The sequence below is a fragment of the Amphiura filiformis genome, chromosome 18, assembly GCF_039555335.1.
Source record: "Amphiura filiformis chromosome 18, Afil_fr2py, whole genome shotgun sequence".
Taxonomy (NCBI): Eukaryota; Metazoa; Echinodermata; class Ophiuroidea; order Amphilepidida; family Amphiuridae; genus Amphiura; species Amphiura filiformis.
In genome coordinates this window covers 43,740,864-43,762,509 of record NC_092645.1, presented here as the reverse complement: position 1 = coordinate 43,762,509, position 21,646 = coordinate 43,740,864, and the positions used below count along the sequence as shown (strand labels likewise).

General features: G+C 36.8%; 1 protein-coding gene across 1 annotated transcript in view; it reads left to right on the top strand.

The window, feature by feature from the left end:
* LOC140139178 (acetyl-CoA carboxylase-like) overlaps window positions 1-21,646 on the top strand; it is a 196,268-nt gene that overhangs the window by 115,105 nt on the left and 59,517 nt on the right. Inside the window, 4 exon segments of the mRNA XM_072160958.1 lie at window positions 7,012-7,206; window positions 9,039-9,129; window positions 9,942-10,088; window positions 15,384-15,572. Of these exon segments, the coding sequence (XP_072017059.1) occupies window positions 7,012-7,206; window positions 9,039-9,129; window positions 9,942-10,088; window positions 15,384-15,572 (622 nt within the window).

The window sequence follows — 21,646 nt, the reverse complement described above, 5'->3', positions numbered from 1 at the left end:
CACCTTCTCTCCTTTTTCATTTCTTCTTTCTCTTCCGATAGCAAAAAAAAACCATGGGTAGGGTTAGGGTTAAGACCATCAATCAAAATAGATTTTAGACACAAAACATGTTTTACTAGACTATACATGTCATATGTATGAAAGAATTTTTGATCTTGGCAACTGTGACCATTATTTTACATCTAATTCCGTCTCACTTCGGCAATAATATGAATAATTAAATTTTGTGGAACATTTCAAAGTAATTTAATAGTCATAGCTTGCTATTGTAATGCTCTGCATGCTAGCCATAGGCTTCAACATAAAAAGTTTTTTGAGATTTTTTTTCTCAAAACATTAAGAGCTATCTCAAGAATCACTGAACCAATATTAGGCTTGTTTGTCCTCATTTTAATGCATTTTTCATGCTGATTCCAAATATGATCATGCATATTTACAATTTTGAAATTTTGAATTAAAAAAAAATTGAAACTTGTCGTCTGCAGTCGACATCCGTATGAAGAGAATTGATATCAATAATATACACCTCCTCATGACAAGTCAAAGTAAAATAAGTCTCATATTTTTAATAAAAAGTATTGAAAGTGAGCACACATTTGAGATATTAAAATATTATTCCAGCATGAAGATTTGTAAGTTTCTCAGAATTTAATCAACTGGCAATCATGTTAGCCACGTACGACACGATGTCCTTCACCTTGTGGATGTTTAAATTTCAGTTAAAGTGTGTGTAATTTTCTGGGCTTTGTCGCTTTTGAAATACTTCACTCGCTGTGCTAACAATTGCAGAGTGACCAGTGTATAGACTGTCATGGCTGCTTCTGGATCAAGAATGCAAAATATAAAGTTTATCACCAGGAGAATTGTGGTCATCAATCAAAATAGATTTCAGATGCAAAACATGCATGTTTTAAGCCCGATCCTGACTCCACATCGTAGCGCGATGCGATGCTATAAAAACTGTAATCTGAGCCAGGTTTTTACGAGCTCAGCGGTGAAAATTCTCATCCCGCGGTGGAAATTTGAAAAAGTTGAACAATGTTCAACTTTTTCGCATCGCACTGCGATATTGCAGCCGTGCACGCTTCTGATTGGCTGCTGGAAAATCAAGGTCGGTAGAATGACCTTCAAAGGAGATGCAGACCCCACATGCTTTTAAAACATCGCAACATCATGCAATGAAATTAAAATGTACATTTTAATTTCATCGCGCGATGCTGCGATGTTTGAAAAGCATAGCAGCATCGCATCGCACTGCGAAGTGGAGTCAGGATCGGGCTTTACTTGACTACATGTCATATGTATTGATAGGATTTCTGAACTTGGCAACTGAGACCATGTTTTACACATAATTCTGTCTCACTTGGGTGATAATATGAATAATTCAACTTTGTGCAACAGTTCAAGTAACCTAATAACCATAGTTTGAATAATACAACTCGTCATAACAAGTCAAAATGAAATAAAGTCTCAGATTTTTAATAAAAGGCATTGAAAATGAGGACAGGGTTGAGATATGAAAATATGATTCTTGCAAGAAGATTGTTTTGGGTGTTTCTCAGAATTTAATCAACTGACAATCATGTTAGCCACGTACGACATGATGTCCTTCACCTTGTGGGTGTTATAGATTTCAGTGCAATATCAATTTTATGTGGTCAAGTCATTTCAAACTTCCCCCACGTTGGGGTATTTGAGTTGAAATCCATACACCCCCTATGGAAAACATGACCGCAAGGGTATTGTTGGTTGATACAGCCAAAGTATCGATTTTCAATATCTAAATCAATATATTATTGAAAAATAATACTTTGATGTTTTGCAAACGTTCATTCTACAAATCATACACTTTGAAAACTTGCTTAATTTATTGTTGTTAATGAGTTGTGTATGTTTTACAAAAGTGTTGTTGTTCTAGCCCTCTTTACAAGAACCACAAGACCTACAAAAGTGTATTTGTGATATTTGGATTCTTCTACACACTCACTATGAAATGATCAATGCATTTTTGCCAAAGCTCACTACCATTCGCAAGATGATGTGAACTACCAATTCGCCACAGAATAAAAACAGCCATGTCTCAACACGCGATATTCACAATTCCCGCGCCGAAATTGTCTAGTGCAATGACGTCATGGTTGTTTGTGCTCAAATTACTGGGTTTGTTTAAAATATAACCATGTGATTTGTACTCGATAGTAATTTTCCTAACATATAAGGCAAAATGGATTGCCGGAGAATTCCTTTAAGTATTGAAAAGCATTGTCGCATGATTCCACACTCCACAACCTTAGAGGGGACATGTGATCTAGCCCGGGACTAGAGTTGTGTGAAACATTATTATTTGCATAATGTATTATTACCCTGCTTGTTTCAATAATTGTAGGGTTAGGTTTCATTATACAGAGGCCAGCCATCCGGCCATGAAAATTTTCGTGTTGTTGGACAGATATTTTAAATGGACAAAGTAATATCAAAAAGTCTGGAGAATCTTTTCTGGTTATGTTGTCAAATGTGTCTGCTGCTCGTTCTATTTCAACAGGGCTGGAGGCAAAGACAAAACTAAAGTGTCACGTACAAGTGGACCAACATGACGAAGCACTATTACCCCGGGGGGATCACTCCCATTGTGGCCTGTACACCATCCGCGATAATGAAAAGGGTCGTTTTTTCGTGGGTAGGCACAATACGCGCGTATCGCGTTTAGGGTGTCAAAAACATGAAAAATTGGAAAAAAAAGGGTAGCAAAATTGTAATTTCTAAATACGCGGAAATGAAATTTAGGGTATGAAATTTGATGTTAGGAATGAAATCCCTGTTTAGGGTGTCGTTTTAGCCATGGGTTAAATCCTTGTTTAGGGTGCTTTTCAAAAAGTTGATTATCGCGGATGGTGTACAGGCCACAATGGGAGTGACCCCGGACTATTACCAGTCTTTTACCACACTCATTTACACAAACACCTTTGAACTCTCAACTTATTTGTGCATAAACACAAGCAATTAGAGCAACATTTTGTGATCCACAGCCTCATCCCCTTTTTTTTTAACGTTGAGATTGTTATATGTACATCTATTTTCATATCTTTTCTCCCTTCTCCAGTCATTTCTGTTCTCTTCTCTTTGCTTCCTTCCCTTTCTCTTCCAATAACCTATTTCATTTTGCTTTTTCTACCCATTCTCATTTTTCAGTCCCTTTTCCATTTCATTTCCACTTTCCTTCCTTTTCTACCTGACTCATACAAAAATGTTGAAGTCAGTTGGAGGAAAAGTACTAAAAACAATAATTGCAATATTTAATATGCCTATACTTATTACCAGCGTTCGAAATAGGACCGGTCAGCCGGCCATTGGCCTGTAACTTTTTGGCCTGGCCGGTAACTTTTCTGACTGGCATCTAGTTGCCGGCTCGGCTGGCCGGTAACTTTTTAAGGTCAAGCCCGGCTGGCCTGTAACTTTTTGAGGCATATTTCGAACACTGCTTATTACATTATTGCATTGGCCTCGTCTAAAAAGTGTCTCAAGATACTGTGGATCATAATGTGGATTATATCGAAATGCTCAGTTTTACATCAAAATAATTGGGAAAAAAATAATACCTAATCGTATGGTATTGATTTCGTTAGAAAGCCACAAATCCCAATGTACTGTAAGAGCACATTTCAACATTTATATGAAGAAACCAGACAGGAAATTGCATGCGGTATCACATTTGTGCTGGCATATAATAGGCTTGAACATGAAAAGTCCAAGTTTTAAGAAATGTTCTCAAAATATCAAGAGCTATCTCAAGAACCACTGAACCAATATTAGGCTTGTTTGTACTCATTTTAATGCATTTTTCATGTTGATTCAAAATGTGGTCATGAAAATGTATTGAACTTTTAACCTTATGGGCATTGGGCTATTCCGGAAAATAGATGCACACCCTGTATACAGGAGTTCAGCATATTTAGATTTCCGGACTTTTGACCAGCTATGATTCCTGGAAAGTGTCTAAATACGAAAAAAATCCAGTAAAAAATAGTTGGCTCATTTCTGATAATTCTGTGATTGTTTATTGCATTTCCAACTGTTTTCAAGTAATATTGGCAACTGGAATATCAGGAAGCAAACCTGGAAATCCAGGCATTTCTTGTATTGAAAATGTACTCCTCTGTAGGGGTACCGGGTGTATGCACTTATTTACTGTAATAGCCCATTATTTGCCTCTTAGAACTTCTTTGATTGGCTACACAGAGGCCTATATTATTATAGAGATGAGAATGTGCAGTAGGGCTGAAGAGGGTTTACTCTCCCCCCATGTGGGTGTCGACGACTGCAGACGACAAGTTCCAATTATTTTCAAAAATTTCAGGATTGTAAATTTTCATGACCATATTTGGAACCGGCATGATAAATGCATCAAAATGATCATCAAATCGGAAGCAATGCAATTTTTGCAAGTGGGAGTATGATCTCTTTGGTGAAAAAAAAGTCCGGTTTGCGAGGTTAACATCATGGTTCATTGAATAAACATGATGCAACAACGAAATGCTGACACGCAGGACATTTTCACATGCAATTATGACACGATCATATTACAAACTGGTCCAATGATGAAAATTCTCATCAATTGCAAATGTAGGGGTGAGGATACAGGATATTTTGTATGCAATTGTAACATGATAGTTAACATCAGGAAAAAACACTCATGTGACCCTGGTCCTCATCGTCTATAGTATAATCCATTGCAATGTAACATTATAGCCTGGACCATTTGGCTTTATCCTAGTGAATTTCACTTTTATCTTTCTTAATTGCATTGGTTCAGAGGTAGGTATCTAGTTTCAGGTGACAAAATTCTACTAACATCTTTTTATTTCAGAGCGGTGTTTCATTTGGAAAATTATACAAGTGTGTGCACATTTTAACCAGGGGGCCCACTCATGTATAAAAGTGTTGTAAGCATCCGCATGAATTGACTTTTAAAAATGACCCTAAGCGAGGATTTTGAAATTCCCTAAACGAGAATTCTAAAAACACCCTAAGCGAGGAATTGGTATGAAATTTGTCCTAAAAGCAAGGAGAGACATAAAAACACCCTATCAAGGAATTTGCTTGAAATTTGCCCCTAAACAAGGATAGACATAATTGCATGTATCAGTATGAGTGTCATTCAGTGATGATGATCAGCTATTCCTGGCGATGTTGAAGTTGGCTCCGAATATTTTGTTATCTGGTTTGTAAAGTCGCTCGGACACCTCTCTTTTGTGACTAATAAGTTGATAAATATGTCAACACTAATAGCCGTTAATTGGATGATTTTAAAAAACTACCCTAAGCAAGGATCGTTCTTAAAAAGCACGCTTTCATCTAGTAAAATGAGTGTTTTGAGACCCTAATCGCGGATCCGCACAGATCGTTTCGCTTTTCAAAACCACCCTAAATCCGTGTATCGTTTCGCTTTTCAAAACCACCCTAAATCCGTGAATAATTCTGAGTGTCTCCCCCCGGACATTTAATACCACTCATTTATTTTTTGTCAAAATTTGATGGGAAATTGGCTCAATTTTGTGATTCTTGATTCAAAATTTCCCAAAAGAGTTGAGAAATAGTTGTTTTAAATTGGGCCCAATCTGGATTTTGGGTATAGCAATGACTCCAACATAAGTATAGGTCCTCCTTCCAGACCCAAACTAAACATGAGAAGTTAAACCCAAAAAAATGTGACTTAATCTGATCCACTCAGGCCAAAGTTGGAAATTTTGAAAATTGAGATACTACCATTACTAACTTGCTGAGTACATACAATTACTGATGTTGAATCCTCAGGTCTCTTGAGTACTTGGTGGCAAAGTTATCCATTTTTCCTATGTTTTTATTGTTTTTTTCCACCTTACTTTTTGCCTATATTTCATTTTCATTATTGCCAACTTTAACCTGATTGGACCAGATCTGGTCACAAATGGGCTATTCCAGTTAAAATTCACACTCCCCCTTTGGAAGACATGACCTTTTAAGGTCATGTCTTCCAAAGGGGAGTGATTAAAATCGCTCACACAGGGAGTGTGAATTTCAAATGGGGTTACCTGAATGGGTGACTCCATTTGAAATCCACCCCTACACTCATGTCTTCCATAGGGGGTGTATGGATTTCAACTGGAATAGCCCTGTGCTGATCGTTGGGTAATCATGAAATATTAACCCCCCCACACATTTAAGCAGTTTACAGTATAGGCCTAATCATCAATTAACTTTTTGAATCAATAAGGCATGTCATATTATTTGTGACCGTTCACGGCGAATGAGCCGTAAATTCCTCCCCCGGTCAATTTTGTTTTATTTCGTGTTTAAAAAATAAACATCATAAACTTAATAATGGTATATATCATTTGACTTCAAACGATATCCAGAAGCAGGGTTATGGTTTGTTCAACTTTGCTCCTTCAACAAAATTATATAGCTTTTTACGTTTTTACATGTGTCTCTTTTCCCACATTGCTGGCAATAAATATCAAACAGTCATAATTGGCGGTCATTTCAAATCATCCCCAAGTCAACGAGGTTTAAGAAAGTTCTCTCATTGTTAATTGTTGGTTAATACCTGTACAAAATACAATGCCTGGTAACCCACCACTTGAACAGGATTTAGCAAAAGCAAACAAAGACCAGAGCTATTAAAAGTTCTATAGCCATCTAAGGTAGAAGCTTACTAAAAAATACTATCTACTTCAACTATAGGATTATTGATTAGTTTTTGACTACCAAAATAAGACGGATGTCGGGCCAGCTTAAGTAACCTATGAATACGACCTTCGTACACATTTTATACCGTAACTCAGAATACAATTTAGGGAATTTACGGCTCATTTGTGCTGCCGGGTCACATTTAATGTATTTTCTTTGCATTTGTTTGCATATTATTGTTCATTGTATGTCTCCAGCACCTTAGTTTAAGTTTGCCTGATTTTATGCGCTATCAAATTTCAAGGATCGATAATGAGATATTTATATAATATTTTTCCACTTCAGGTACCGCATCACCATCGGTATACAGACATGCATCTTGGAGAAAGAAAACGACCCCACCGTGCTAAGGGCACCCTCTGCAGGCAAACTTGTGCAGTATACCATAGAGGATGGCGGTCATGTGTTCGCGGGCCAACCGTATGCGGAGATTGAGGTCATGAAGATGATCATGAGCCTTACAGTATCGGAAAGTGGATGGTAAGGGCTTCAACTTAGAATGCTGTTCATATTATCAAAGACAGAGATAAAAAGATTTTATCGCATCTGACGTCATCTGTTAATCAAACTTGAGCACGGTTTGTTTACAAGTGTTGTGATGATGACTTGCTGAACACAGCGGTATAACCGGGCGCCTTATTGTTAATTTTACACCTTCAAACGTACAAGCCATCTCAAAAGTTAGGTCTTTATAGTAGGAATGTCAGCAATGCCTAGAAAAGTTGCTTTTTGCCTTGTAAAAGTACATAATTTTTTGCCATTAGCTGCCATTCCTTTTCTCCGATCGGCACCAGATAAATCGGCCTTCCTTTTACGCGCTATCAACCAAAGCTAACCAATCAAGGATCGTAATCGACAGTGATGTCAGACGCGATAAAATCTTTTTATCTCTGTCTTTGATAATAGTATGCATTTTATTTAAGGGTCACAGGGGGGGGGCACTCATATATAAAAGTTGTAAGCATGCGTGTGAATGCACTTTAGAAAAGCTTTGTTGACCATACCCTTAACAAGGACAAAGTTATAAGTGGATTAAAATCCAACCCTTAGCAAGGATGCATGATCAATTTTGAAGAAAAAAGTAACAGACATCAACTTTTAAGGTAGATATTGTTTAGCGATCTTTTTTAGTCGATCTCTAATGTTTTTCTCATAATTATCGCCTATATTATTACGACAGTATTATCTAATTATGATGATTGCGGGGTAAGAATGTGATTGGATTTAACTACCCTTAGCACGGACACATGGTGTCAAAAAAGACACCCTTATTTGCTATAATCAATGATTTTGAGACCCTTAACACGGCCACGTTTGCAGTAGAATAAAACCACCCTTATTCCACGTTTTTGTTCACACACATGCTTACAACTTTTATATGAGTCCCCCCCCGGGGTAATGCAGTATCCTTTACACCCAAATAATGTGCCCGAGGCAGTAAAAGGGTAAATAAAAGTATGTTTGGAACATTTTTACTACCAAGAATACATGGTAATGTCCTTTACACCCAAATAATGTGCCAGAAGCAGTTAAAGGATAAATAAAGATATTTTTGGAACATTTTTACTACCAAGAATACATGGTGTACAGGATACTGCAAACACCCTTCACATCTATTCTATTACGGCAAAAATAGTGTGGTTTAAAGAGAAAATATCCTCTTTTTTCCTCATCCCCACCCACTCTGATTGTTAATGCTACACCAATATTTTTGTATTTTGTTATTTAGAAAAAAAGCTTGAATTTTTTTTCTATATAAATTGACATGAATACATCCACATTCGCCTAGGTTGTAATGAAATAGATCATGGGCATAACCAGCTTTCTTGGTGTGCTGGGGGGCAAAATATAATTTTTATCCTTGGTTTTGGTAGAGAAAGGGGAACAAAGATGACATTTGGAATTGCTTTTTAGGAGTTGCTGAAAGTTGAGCTACTTGCGAGTCATTAACTTCGCAGCGCCTTGGGACTGAAAAGGTTTGGCAATACTGTTTCTTTTGGTGATTTACGTTCTAAATTTGGATAAAACCACCCAAATATCTGGAATTGGGTGCTTTTTAGGAGTTCCTAAAATTCGGAGCTAATTGAGAGTCATTAAATTTGCACCACCTTGGCACTGTAAAGGTTTGGCAATACTGCTCCTTTGGGTGATTTATGTTCTAAATTTGGATAAAACCACCCAAATATCTGGAATTGCATGCTTTTTAGGAGTTCCTAAACTTCAGAGCTAATTGAGAGTCATTAAATTTGCAGCACCCTGGCTTTGAAAAGGTTTGGCAATACTTTTCCTCACTTTGTTGTCTTGTTTTTCAGTGTTCACTATGTGAAGAGACCAGGAGCCGTGTTAGACCAGGGTAATGTGGTAGCCAAGCTGGATTTGGATGACCCCAGCAGAGTGCACAGGGTAAGAAAACCATTACCAGACCTGAAACTTTTCCTTTTTCAGCTGATTTCCTCTTCCTTTATTCCTGAAATTTATGTGTTTTCTTTTATTTGATTTGAGCCATTTACCCCCAATTTTACGCTGTTTTCAGCGTTTTTTGAGCATTTTCAGCTTTTTAGCTCTTTTTTTTTAAAGACCATGTTTCAGGTCTGCATATTTACACATTCAGTGTGTTTATAGTGGGAGCAAATGTACGGTACTTTGGCTAAAATTCTGTCTGGTGAGAAATTCTTGCTGACTTGCTGAACTCGTTACAGTCCATTATTAGCCTGATTAGGCAAAAAAAAATGTTTGTTTGTCCATAGAGGCTTATGAAACAGTTGGGTCGGTAGGTCGGATTTTTTTTTTAATACAGATTTTGCACTTGAAACTGACAATTTGAAGACTGGTAAATAAGTCAAAACTCACATCACTTTACTGGTTTAACTCTTGAGATGGTTCTGCATGTTATACTGTTCATTTTCTTTACATTTTCTTTCTTTAAATTTATACTAACCACTGTTTTACTAGCACATTCAACGCAAATTTAAAAAAAAAAAGACAAAAAAAGACACGGTCGGGACCAAAGTACATGGTCGGTCGGATGTGGACAAACAAACAATTTTTTTTTTGGCCTTATTAGCTACACTGTCAGGTCACTTGGCCAGGTTGAAGTTTCTTGAGCCTTATGCCTAGATATGCGTAACATTAAAAAAAAAAAAGTAAAAAAGTAATGTAAGTTATTCTGTCCGATCTTTAATAAACAACATAATCTTCACCATCCCTTCTCCTAGGCCCAGATCTACACTGGCAAATTCCCGCAGCCTAAAAAACAGAACACAATGGTGATGAAGCAGAGTGAGGTATTCCGAAAGACCAAAGAGACATTAGAAAACATCATGAGTGGATTCTGTCTGCCTGCAAAGTACTTCAAGGCCAAGGTGAGTGAGCGGGTGGCCCGAGCGGGTAACGATTATACTTTTATTCAGATATACCGTATTTCGTGAAATAAACGCCCCGGGGCGTTACATTTTCCCAGGGGTGGGGCATTTATTCAAGGTCAATTTCAGAACGATAATTCCCATTAAAATCATTAGGTAAACTTAAAACTCACGCTAAAATGACGAACTATGAACTAGAAACGCTGACTTCTGGTTCACTTCCGGGTTTCTGATCCAGATTTTCGCCAATTATTGACGCTATTATCGACCATGTGGGCAACTTGGTAAGCTTACTACACAAGATAGCATGGAAATATCGGCATTTTGAAACATCTTGGTGGAAAAAAAAGTGGTGGGGGCGTTTATTTGAGGGGGGCGACTATTTGACGAAATACAGTATTTTGAAAGCAGCATGGCATAGTGATATAAAATTGGGCTATTCCATTTAAAATCCACACTACCCCTGTGGAAGGTTTCTGAATTACCTTCCACTGGGGGAGTATGAATTTCAAATGAAATGAACACTTTAAGCAGCTCCATTTGAGTTTCATACACCCTCTGAGAAAGATTCAAACTGAATCTTCCACTGGGGGAGGGTGAGTTTAAAATGGAGCTGCTAATGTGTTAATTCCATTTGAAATCCATACCCTCCTGTGGAAGATATTTCCAAAATCTTCCACAGGGGGAGTGGGGATTTTGAAGGGAATAGCCCATTGGATCAATTGAGCCCAGCATCCAATTTTATCATTATTATGTTTTGGATCCAATATTTTCCCACACTATCAAAACATAATGGTTACAAGTGGACAGTCAGATATTTTCATATTGTGTTTTTTCCAGACATTGAGGCCTACTATTAAAGCAATCTGTTTCTAAATTATATTTAGAGTTCTAAAATTGCACCAGCAATTGATATGTTTGAGCAAATTTTAATCTTTACCCAGAGCAGCCAGCGCACTTAAACATTGGAAAAAACAAACCAAAAATTAGTGACTCTGACTGGACTCGAGCCGGCGACCTTTTCGTAATACTAGTACAACGCTCTAGCAAACTGAGCCACAGAGGCACGTTGGAGAAGAGCGGAAGATATAAATCTAAAGATATTAGGTTGGAATAATATGTTTCCAGCAACTACAATTTTACAAGTGCTTGAGAATTTTACTGAAGTTTTTGAAGAAAATCACTGTGTAACTGAAGTGATTTAATTTATTAGTAAAAGCAATTTGACATGTACTTGAAATTTTGTGACAGTTTCTATCAAAGATGAATTTGCATTTCCTTATCAGTCAGTTGTATATATTGAAGATTATTTTAAGGCTGATAATACTTACAAAACAATAGATGTGATTAAAAATGAATAGATGTCATTATATTTGCTAGAAAATTAAATTGAATCGGATATAATGAAAATTGGTTTTTAATGCTCTGCGTGCTAGCCATAGGCTTCAATGTAAAAAGCCAAGTTTTGAGATATTTTCTCAAAATATCAAGAGTAATCTTATGAACCACTGAACCGATACTAGGTTTGTTTGTACTTATTTTACTGCATTTTATGTGCTGATTCCAAATATTGTCACAGCAATTTTCAATTTTGAAATTTTTTTATTAAAAAAAAACTTGTCGTCTGCAGTCGACACCCGAGTGGAGAGAGTTAAAGTACTGACAAAACAAACATGAACTGCATGAATCTTTTGTTTTCCTTTGTTTGAGGTACTTCCTTTGTTAGAGATAGTTTAAGGTACATTGTCTATTGAGGTATATTGTTTTGGAAACTTGAATGAGGTGATGCAAAGCAATATGTGTGCCCTCCCAGCCATGACACATGGCTCAGAAACTTGGGCCATGACTCAGAAAATGGAGCAGAAGTTGAGAGTGGCTCAACACAGTATGGAAAGGAGCATGCTAGGGATCACAAAAAGAGACAGAAAAAAAGAGTGAATCAGAAGCATGACACAGGTCACAGATGTCATCCAGACTGTGAAACAAAAAAAGTTGTCTGGGCTGGTCACCTAGCTAGAACATCAGATGGACAATGGACCAAACTGGTTACAGAATGGATACCTAGAAATGGTACTAAGCACCCAGGACGACAGAAAGTTAGATGGAGGGATAAAATTACAAAATTTCTTGATGTAACCTGGATGAGAAAGACGTGGGATAAATCAGAGTGGCGTCACCTTGGAGAGGCCTTCACCTTGCAGTGGGTGGATGATACCTTATGATGATGATGATGATGATGATGATATTGTCTATATTAATAGATTATTTTAAATCTGTTATAAAACAAAATGTGATGAATAACGAATAAATGTCATTTTGTTTGCTAGAAAGTAAATTGAAACGGATATCATGTAAATTGGTTTTAAATTACTGACAAAACAAATAGGAACTGCATGAATCTTTTGTTTTCCTTTTTTTGAGGTACTTCCCTTTGTTTGAGATACATTGTCTATATTTTAGATTGTTTTAAGTCTTATAGAACAAGATGTGATGAAAAACGAATAAATGTCATTATGTTTGCTAGAAAGTGAATTGAATTGGATATCATGTAAATTGGTTTTAAATTACTGACAAAACAAATATTAACTACATGAGTCTTTTGTTTTTCTTTGTTTGGGGTACTGAATATAATTTATGTCTTAGAAATTATGGATTTAATTTTTGATAAGGTTGTCAGTAAAATACAATGTTGGTGTAAGTAACTTATTAGAAAAGTCAAAACTTAAATATGGTTTATTATTCCATCTCTTGTGGCTACATAATGTGTACAGGAAACATCTCAGAGATTCAACAATTGATTAAACTTTCTTTTCCTTGAAACAGTTAAAGAAGGGTACTTTATTTTCAATGATTTGAAAACACAAATCCTGAAAGTTCAATTTGTTCCTGTTAAGTCCTAAACTAAATGCCAATTTCCGGTCTATATCTCAATGTCACATGTGCCGCCTGTGGCCGGGTGATCACATCACATCGCATATAGTCGAAACATTTATGCCAGTGTTTCTGTAAAGAAAAGGCTGCTTAAAATCATTAAAAAATTATTGGATCTCTCCCATCTGTGGTTAAAAATATTTAACATTACTAATCATGACCAATTCAAATTTTGCCAAAATTATGCAAATTTCTGCTCATTTTAATGCTTACTTTAGCTGTCTGTGAGTTTTTCTGAGAATTGAAATTAAGGGCGCACAACCATATAATTTTATTTGGTGGTGTGAAATCTTAAGCTTAGGTGCTGAGTATGGTAGTAACGGTAATAACATAATTTTCAACATTTCCTCCTTTCAACTGAGTGGATCAGAACACGTCACATATTGGGCTATTGCATTTAAAATCCACTCTCCCCCTGTGGAAGATTTAGGAAATATCATCCACAGGGGGAGTATGAATTTCAAATGGAATGAGAACATTAGGCAGCTCCATTTGAGTTTCATACACCCTCAGAAAAAGATTCAACCTGAATCTTCCACTGAGGGAGGGTGAGTTTCAAATGGAGCTGCCTAATGTGTTCATTCCATTTGAAATCCGTATTCCCCCTGTGGAAGATATTTCCAAAATCTTCCACAGGGGGAGAGTGGATTTTATATGGAATAGCCCAGTATGTCTATGTTTTCAGACATTTGTAGCAAACAGCATAAAGGGCACTTTGATGAAGTTTTAGGATACAATACAAATCAATGCTAAAAGGTACATTAGTAGCAGAAAACCTGTGGATGTGCTCCCAGAAGAAACAGGCCATTATCTGTATGAGTACAGTGGCGATGACATAAAGTGTGTTGCCAAAACTTTTCCAACTCCAAGGCGCAGCACATTAGCTCGCCAAGCCACGGTAATTGAGTCTCAAGTAGCCCAATTTGTTAACTTCCAAAAAATGCGCCCATTTGGAACGCAAATCGCCCAATTGGACATAAAAGCACGTAACTTCAAACTTCCGGTACTTAATGGGACGTTAAGGACCGATCAATAAATGGTCACAAAACCCATTGTAATTGCAATTTTAGCTTCAAAGACTCAAAACCTTTATAAATCGGCTAAATTGAAAGGAGGATATGTCAAATTACTGCCGCGGCCTGACACTGGCAAAAGTAGCCCAATTTTAGGCAAGTAGCGGCATAAAATAATAGCCAATTGTGCGCCCAAGGCGCGGCGTTGGCATCACTGAACGTAAAGTGTTTATATTATCTGTACGGTGCAGTAGCCTGTAGAAATAGACTAAATGACTTGATAATGTAAAAAGCCCCTGCAAACATTAGACCTTTTAATAACACGGTCCGGAATGTTCTTTTCTTATGTTTAAAGATGGGTGGTATGAGTTTTCTTTTGGTGTTTTCTGTGTAGGCCTATCACCAAAACAGTCTGATTATAGTGAAATAATTTGTATGAGTAGTTTGGATATTAGAAGTATTTTAATACGTTAATATATTTTAATTAAAATTATGTATATCAAATAATAGCTCACAGAATTGACACTAGGATCCACAACATGCTCATCTACCAGGGGGAACAGTTCTTAAACCCCAATACATTTGTACATTCATTGAATGACCTTTGAAGATTTGGGTACCAAAACTCATACTCTGCAACTTGAGGTCAAATTTTGCACTATGATTATGTAATTGAGGTTATTGGAATATGCCATTGGGATGAGGCTCTTGTGGTCCATAGTGTGAACAGGTGGTACACCTATATACCACTATGGGATAAAAAGATTTTTTTTGTTCTAGGATTTGTTTTAAAGGAATTCATATTTTGATAGAATAAATTTTTTCATGAACGCTTTTACTTCTCTCTGTTTTCAGTGTAAGGAGTTTGTGGACAATTTGATCCGAACCGTTCGAGACCCAGCCTTACCACTGTTTGAGATGGAGGAGATATATCAGGACGTATACCTGCCTCTGTGGAGAACTACTCTCATCCAAGCATTAACCTTTTGTTTGATATATCTTTCTGTTTTCAGTGTAAGGAGTTTGTGGACAATTTGATCCGAACCGTTCGAGACCCAGCCTTACCACTGCTTGAAATGCAGGAGATCATGGGCAGTATATCGGGACGTATACCTGCCTCTGTGGAGAAATACTCTCATCCAAGTATTAACCTTTTGTTTGATATATCTTTCTGTTTTCAGTGTAAGGAGTTTGTGGACAATTTGATCCGAACCGTTCGAGACCCAGCCTTACCACTGCTTGAGATGGAGGAGATATAATGGGCAGTATATCAGGACGTATACCTGCCTCTGTGGAGAAATACTCTCATCCAAGCATTAACCTTTTGTTTGATATATCTTTCTGTTTTCAGTGTAAGGAGTTTGTGGACAATTTGATCCGAACCGTTCGAGACCCAGCCTTACCACTGCTTGAAATGCAGGAGATCATGGGCAGTATATCGGGACGTATACCTGCCTCTGTGGAGAAGGAGATCAAGAAACAGCTCAACAACTATGGCAGTAACATCACTTCAGTGTTGTGTCAATTCCCAGCTCAACAGGTGAGTTTGTCCAAATGGACACCGTGTACATCATGCCCAAGTGGACACCACATGCACCATGCCAATTTTGGCCAAGTGGACACTGTGTACATCATGCCCAAGTGGACACCACATGCACCATGCACATTTTGGCCAAATGGACACTATTATGTACATCATGCCTAAATGGACACCACATACATTATGCCTAAATGTACATGTACATCATGCCCAAATGGACACCATGTATATCATGCCTAAATGGACACATATGTATATCATGTCTAAATAGACGCATATGTACATCATGCCTAAGTGGACACCATGTACATCATGCCTAAATGGACACATATGTATATCATGTCTAAATAGACGCATATGTACATCATGCCCAAATGGACACCATGTACATCATGCCTAAATGGACACATATGTATATCATGTCTAAATAGACGCATATGTACATCATGCCTAAGTGGACACCATGTGCATCATGGCCAAGTGGACACCATGTACATCATGCACAAATGGACACCATATACATCATGCCCAAATGAACACTGTGTACATCATGCCCAAATGGATACAATGGCTTTTAATTAAGCGAAGTCGAATTAAAACTAGATTGTCAATGGGGAGAACATTTTTGGCCAGGTGTAAAAATGGGAGTTTTTTAAGCCCTTTGTGTATAATATGGATTAAGCCGTTGATCCACTTGGAGTTATGCACATCAGTGATTTCAGATTTGCGTTCACCCGTGTTAAAACAGGTGCATGGTTATAAAGCAAGCATAATGGGTTTGTTAAATGCTTTTGTTGTTGCTATGATGCAACCAATCACTTGGCATAATTGTAGCTGGTCAAATGCAAATGGGTTTTTGACTCATATCATGTTTTATCATCAAGAGATCAACTTCCACTGAAAAATGGTTAAAGCATCTATGGTTAAATAGCTGCGTGTCAATATAAAACAGTGGCATGTTTTAATGCTTGCATTCGCTCTGTGGCAATGTATAGGAATCTCCCAACAGGATATTAACAAAATGGCAACAGTAAAACAATCAGGGTATCGAGTGCAAGCAGAATGTTACATAGATTGTGATTGTAAAAGCAGGATGGGCGTCATCATGGTGGAATCCTTGTCTTTCGGCGGTATGGAAGAGACAGAGGACTTGAGTAGGCAAGTTATGATTAATCTGTTAATTATACTATGAAATAATAATGATAATAATAAATAACAGAAATAGCAATAACGAGGATCACCATGAAGGACAGCGATTAAGTTATACGGGTAACATACATGTAGCAAAAGAGTAGGAAACTATAGGCCTACTTATCTCGTATCTTTTGAAAAATTTATTAAATGTAGGCCTAAGCGTATAACATCTATCTGGCGTATAACATCTATAAACAGTGCCAATAAATGAGTGCGTAAAGGCATAAGATAGGATGCTGAGTTAATTAAAACATTAAATAGTACCAACGTGGGCATTTCAGTTGATCGAATAAGTATGAATATTATGTGGTTAAATAGGGCCTACATTAATTTCAAACATGCTCAATATACATGAGCACATGGTATGTGTAAGACGGAGGGCAAGTAGTAGGACATATGGTACCTTCTGTACTGGGGGATCAAATTAGGCCTATATACAAATGCACGGTCAGATTCATCTTCGAGTTATTGCGAGTTGATAGAGTACGTAAAAACCGAATTAGTATTACACAAGTTGGAATTAATGACGCTTCAGACCGGGGCTTCAGATTGACATGGTTTCGTCAAAAAATAATAAAGCCTAAACACGAATATTACAGGATATAAAAGTTGTATTATATTACGGTAGGCAATAAGTACAAGGATAACTAGCGGGGAAAAATATTAAAAGCAACAAATGGTAGGGTCAAGGAGGTTACACTAAATTCATGGTTCTATTACTAAGGCAAAACAGAATAACGAAAAAGTAAAACTATTGCTTATCAAGGGATATACCAGCTCTATATAATGGCATGGCGGCAGAGTCGAGATCTTATAAACTGACATCTGAATAATATAAGAAACTAGGCAGATTAACAATAGATGTGAACAATTGCTGTACAAAGCGGGAAGTAAAGAAGGCCAACAAGAAAAAATATCTTATTTTTCTGGAGCTAAACAAAGTGGGATGGTCACTTAGGTCACAAATAAGGAAATAAAGTATAAGTAATAAGCCTAACATAAATATAAAATAATAAGCATACCAGGTACAGTAATAGCATCTACGCGTATTTAGTGGATTAAAATAAAACACATCTGTATAGGTAATGATAGATATAATATAGATATGCAGTAAAATATATAAATATTTCTTCAAAACATATATTAATTACAAGGTAAAAATGGCGGGTCAAAAGTAGGGGATCTGCATTATATAATTTAATATAACAATATCAAAGAATACATACAGGTAATATAATGCAAGGGAAAAAAAAAAGGAAATAAATAAATAAATGGAAGTGAGTATATTAAGTTTTAGGCCTGATATCAAAAATTTATAGTTACATGCTTTTAAAAAAGATTCTTTTGGGTGGTTGTCAATTAATACCAGTTATATTTAGTTAGTGCATTCACAAAAGTCCACCGATGGTTTAGGACGTTTGGAGTGCAAGTATACATGGTATAGGATAGCGAGAGGCCTTGTTAAATAGAATGAACAAAAATTGTCTTGTACAATGGTAAAATATGAGAACCTTTAAGCTTATTACAGTGTTAGCAGATCACATGACCAGGTTAGCATTATTGGAATATATTCAGTATCATAGGCAAGAAATATAATTTTGAGGATAGGCCTATACTAAAAATGTGAACTTATGTAGTTAGGCATTCATTTATAGTTGGTATTATAAGATATGCTGACACATCAAATATGCAAAGATATATAAATGTAGGCACGAGCAAGGAATACATGATTATACAAAGTATAGATGAGAAACGGGTTGATTTTAAGATAGAACAAAATAGGAGGAGCAGTAGATGAGGAAGCCACAAATTGCATAGTGCGTTAGTGATGTTGAACCCTTTACATGATAGTTAACCAACTAATGAGAGTAAGAGAACAAAACAAGCCTAAGTAGAGGGGCGAAGGTCTCGTTTTCGAGTACATATATCCATACAATGTTAAACACGTTTATAACAAATAGGCGTTTCAAAAATAAAAACAAAGGAGTATAGGCCTATATTTACAATTATAGGTGCAGACGTATATCAAAGAAACATGGCTGAACAGACACCAACAGACATCATATCTGCATAAATCATAAAACAGTAGTATAAAACATACAGTGTTTAGCATCAGTCGACTCGTGCTGTGTATTTTTGTTTCATTTCAGAAATTCATAGTGCTGAAGTTGTGGAATTAGCGTACTTGGTGGGATATGGCAAAATGTGTAGTGGACATAATGCATGGTATACAGTTCAGTCTATAACAAAGCGACAATGGGCAGTACTTCACAAGGCAGAGCTCCTGAGTTGAGGACAATTTAAAAAAATTTCTCGCATAACGCATGAACGCTTGGATCAAACTGCGGAGGATATCAGCATTCAAGTTAAGGCCTACAAGAAGTTAATAATAACAAAGTTCTTGAATAACATACCACTGAAGATTATAATACGAACATGAATAACGATGGACGAGATATGGCAAAAGCGAAGTTCCTAAGCTCATCGAAATTCAAAACAATTTCATGCATGGACATTGGATCAAACCGCATTAAGGCCTAGAATGTACAGCTCATACTAGCCTACGACTACAATATGGGCTTAAGGATATTGATTTCGCTATCTAAATCAATATATCATGGAAAAATAACACGTTGATGTTTTGCAAGAGTACATTCTACAAATCATATACCGTGAAAATGTGCCGGATTATTGTATCGTTGTAGGAGTTTGGTACGGTTTACAAAAGTGTTGTTGTTTCAGCACTCCTTACAACATAACTCAAGAAGTGCACATTACCTACTAAAGTATATCTGTGATATTTAAATTCTTCTACACACTCGCTATGAAATGATGAATGCTATTTTTGCAAAAGCTCATCCACCAGTTGCAAGATGCTGTGAACTACCAAATTGCAACGGCCAGAGGTGCGACGTGTCTCACATATGCAGCAATTATACGTGCTTAGGTGATGTTGTAAACCGTTAAAATCGATGCACCGATAAATTTATAATAGCTTATAATATTAATAGTCGCATCAACACCGCATCATCAACGTAATTGTCAGGGGTGTGTCAGCATGGAATTGGCATTTGATGAAAGCTCAGATAACAAAAAACCAATGCAAGTAGTTTGTAGTCACAAAACAAAGTCAAGCAAACTTTATTCTGGAAATGGCATGATCATCACCAGAGTTAAACAATGTCCACAAAAGTGCAATGAACTGCAAGTATATAGTACAGGGCGGGTTAAGCAGTCTTAAGATACATTTAATTGTTTTTCTTGGGGATACAAATTGAAACTTAATTAAGTCAAATGCATAAAGCCAGTAGGTAACATTTAACACTCTTACTATGAACTTGACAGATGGCAAAGTCGAAACGATAAACCAAGTTCATAAAAGAAAAATTGTATATAGATCCTGTATGGAAATCCTTGGTAAATATTGAACGATACACGCTGCAATTGGAAGGTTTTCCTGCTTTTATCCCACGAAGGTTTTGATTAGGTTTTCTACGTTCCAATTACATCTATTCGGTATCAGTGACAGTATTAAATCCAACGGATTGGTATGGGAATTTGTGTTTGTATGATTTCAAAGTATGGGTTTATTTAGTCAACAATTATTTGAAAAGCCGTTAAGATAGATATAATATACAGTAAAGCATTTAGCCACTCCAATGCTCAAAATCAGTTCTCGAGGTACTAACCGCTTAACCCACAAGTAATTTGGGTATGATGTTGGGCAAACTGGCGGCATTCTAAAGTCACAATCATCAACTTATGCTCCACAAGTTGAAAAAAGTATCATCCTATATTAAGCTGGATAGTGCCAGCTAACTTTATGCTGCATGTTTCACGCTGCATCCTGGAATATTGAATCATTGAAATTGAAAAAAAAGGGTGGGGGTTAAGCAACTTCCTTCTGAAATGAAGGAACTTGTTTGGCAGTTATTTTTCGGCTTCCACTGATATTATGCATTAATTATATGCATTTATGACAAATCATGGCAAATGACATGGTCATTATTTGAAATCTCATGAAAAGTATGGAATTGGGTGTTATAAAATACACTTTGAGGCTTTGGTAACTTGTGCCCTTAATTAGTGCAAATTATGGTCATGTTTGGCTTTGGGGCATTCACATAGGGAATAATATGTGCCCTGAAATGGCTGCGGATTATGGTCTTGTCCGGGTCAAGGGTCACTTTCCCATGGAATCTAGAAGTGTGCCAATTGGCGAATATTTATGGTGAACAATGGTAACTTGTGCCCTTAATTAGTGCAAATTATGGTCATGTTTGGCTTTGGGGCATTTACCATAGGGAATAACATGTGCTCTGAAATGGCTGCGGATTATGGTCTTGTCCGGGTCAGGGGTCACTTTCCCATGGAATCTAGAAGTTGTTAAATTAATAACGTCATAAGAAATAATGTGCCTTTAAATACGCGCAGATTATGGTCATGTCTGGTGTAGAGGCATTTTCTTTGGTATGAGATACTTAAGAAATCCCATAGAGGATATTCTTTATATATAAATAAACCAAATGATCTCTCGGTTGGTATAGAACATGACCACCACAAAATTTTGTTGTCTCCCATGTTTGTTTTGAGTCCATTGACAATGGCTTTTAATTAAGCGAAGTCAATTAAAACTAGATTGTCAATGGGGAGAACATTTTGGCCAGGTGTAAAAATGGGAGTTTTTTAGCCCTTGTGTATAATATGGATTAAGCCGTTGATCCACTTGGAGTTATGCACATCAGTGATTTCAGACTTGCGTTAACCAGTGTTAAAACAGGTGCATGGTTATAAAGCAAGCATAATGGGTTTGTTAAATGCTTTTGTTGTTGCTATGATGCAACCAATCACTTGGCATAATTGTAGCTGGTCAAATGCAA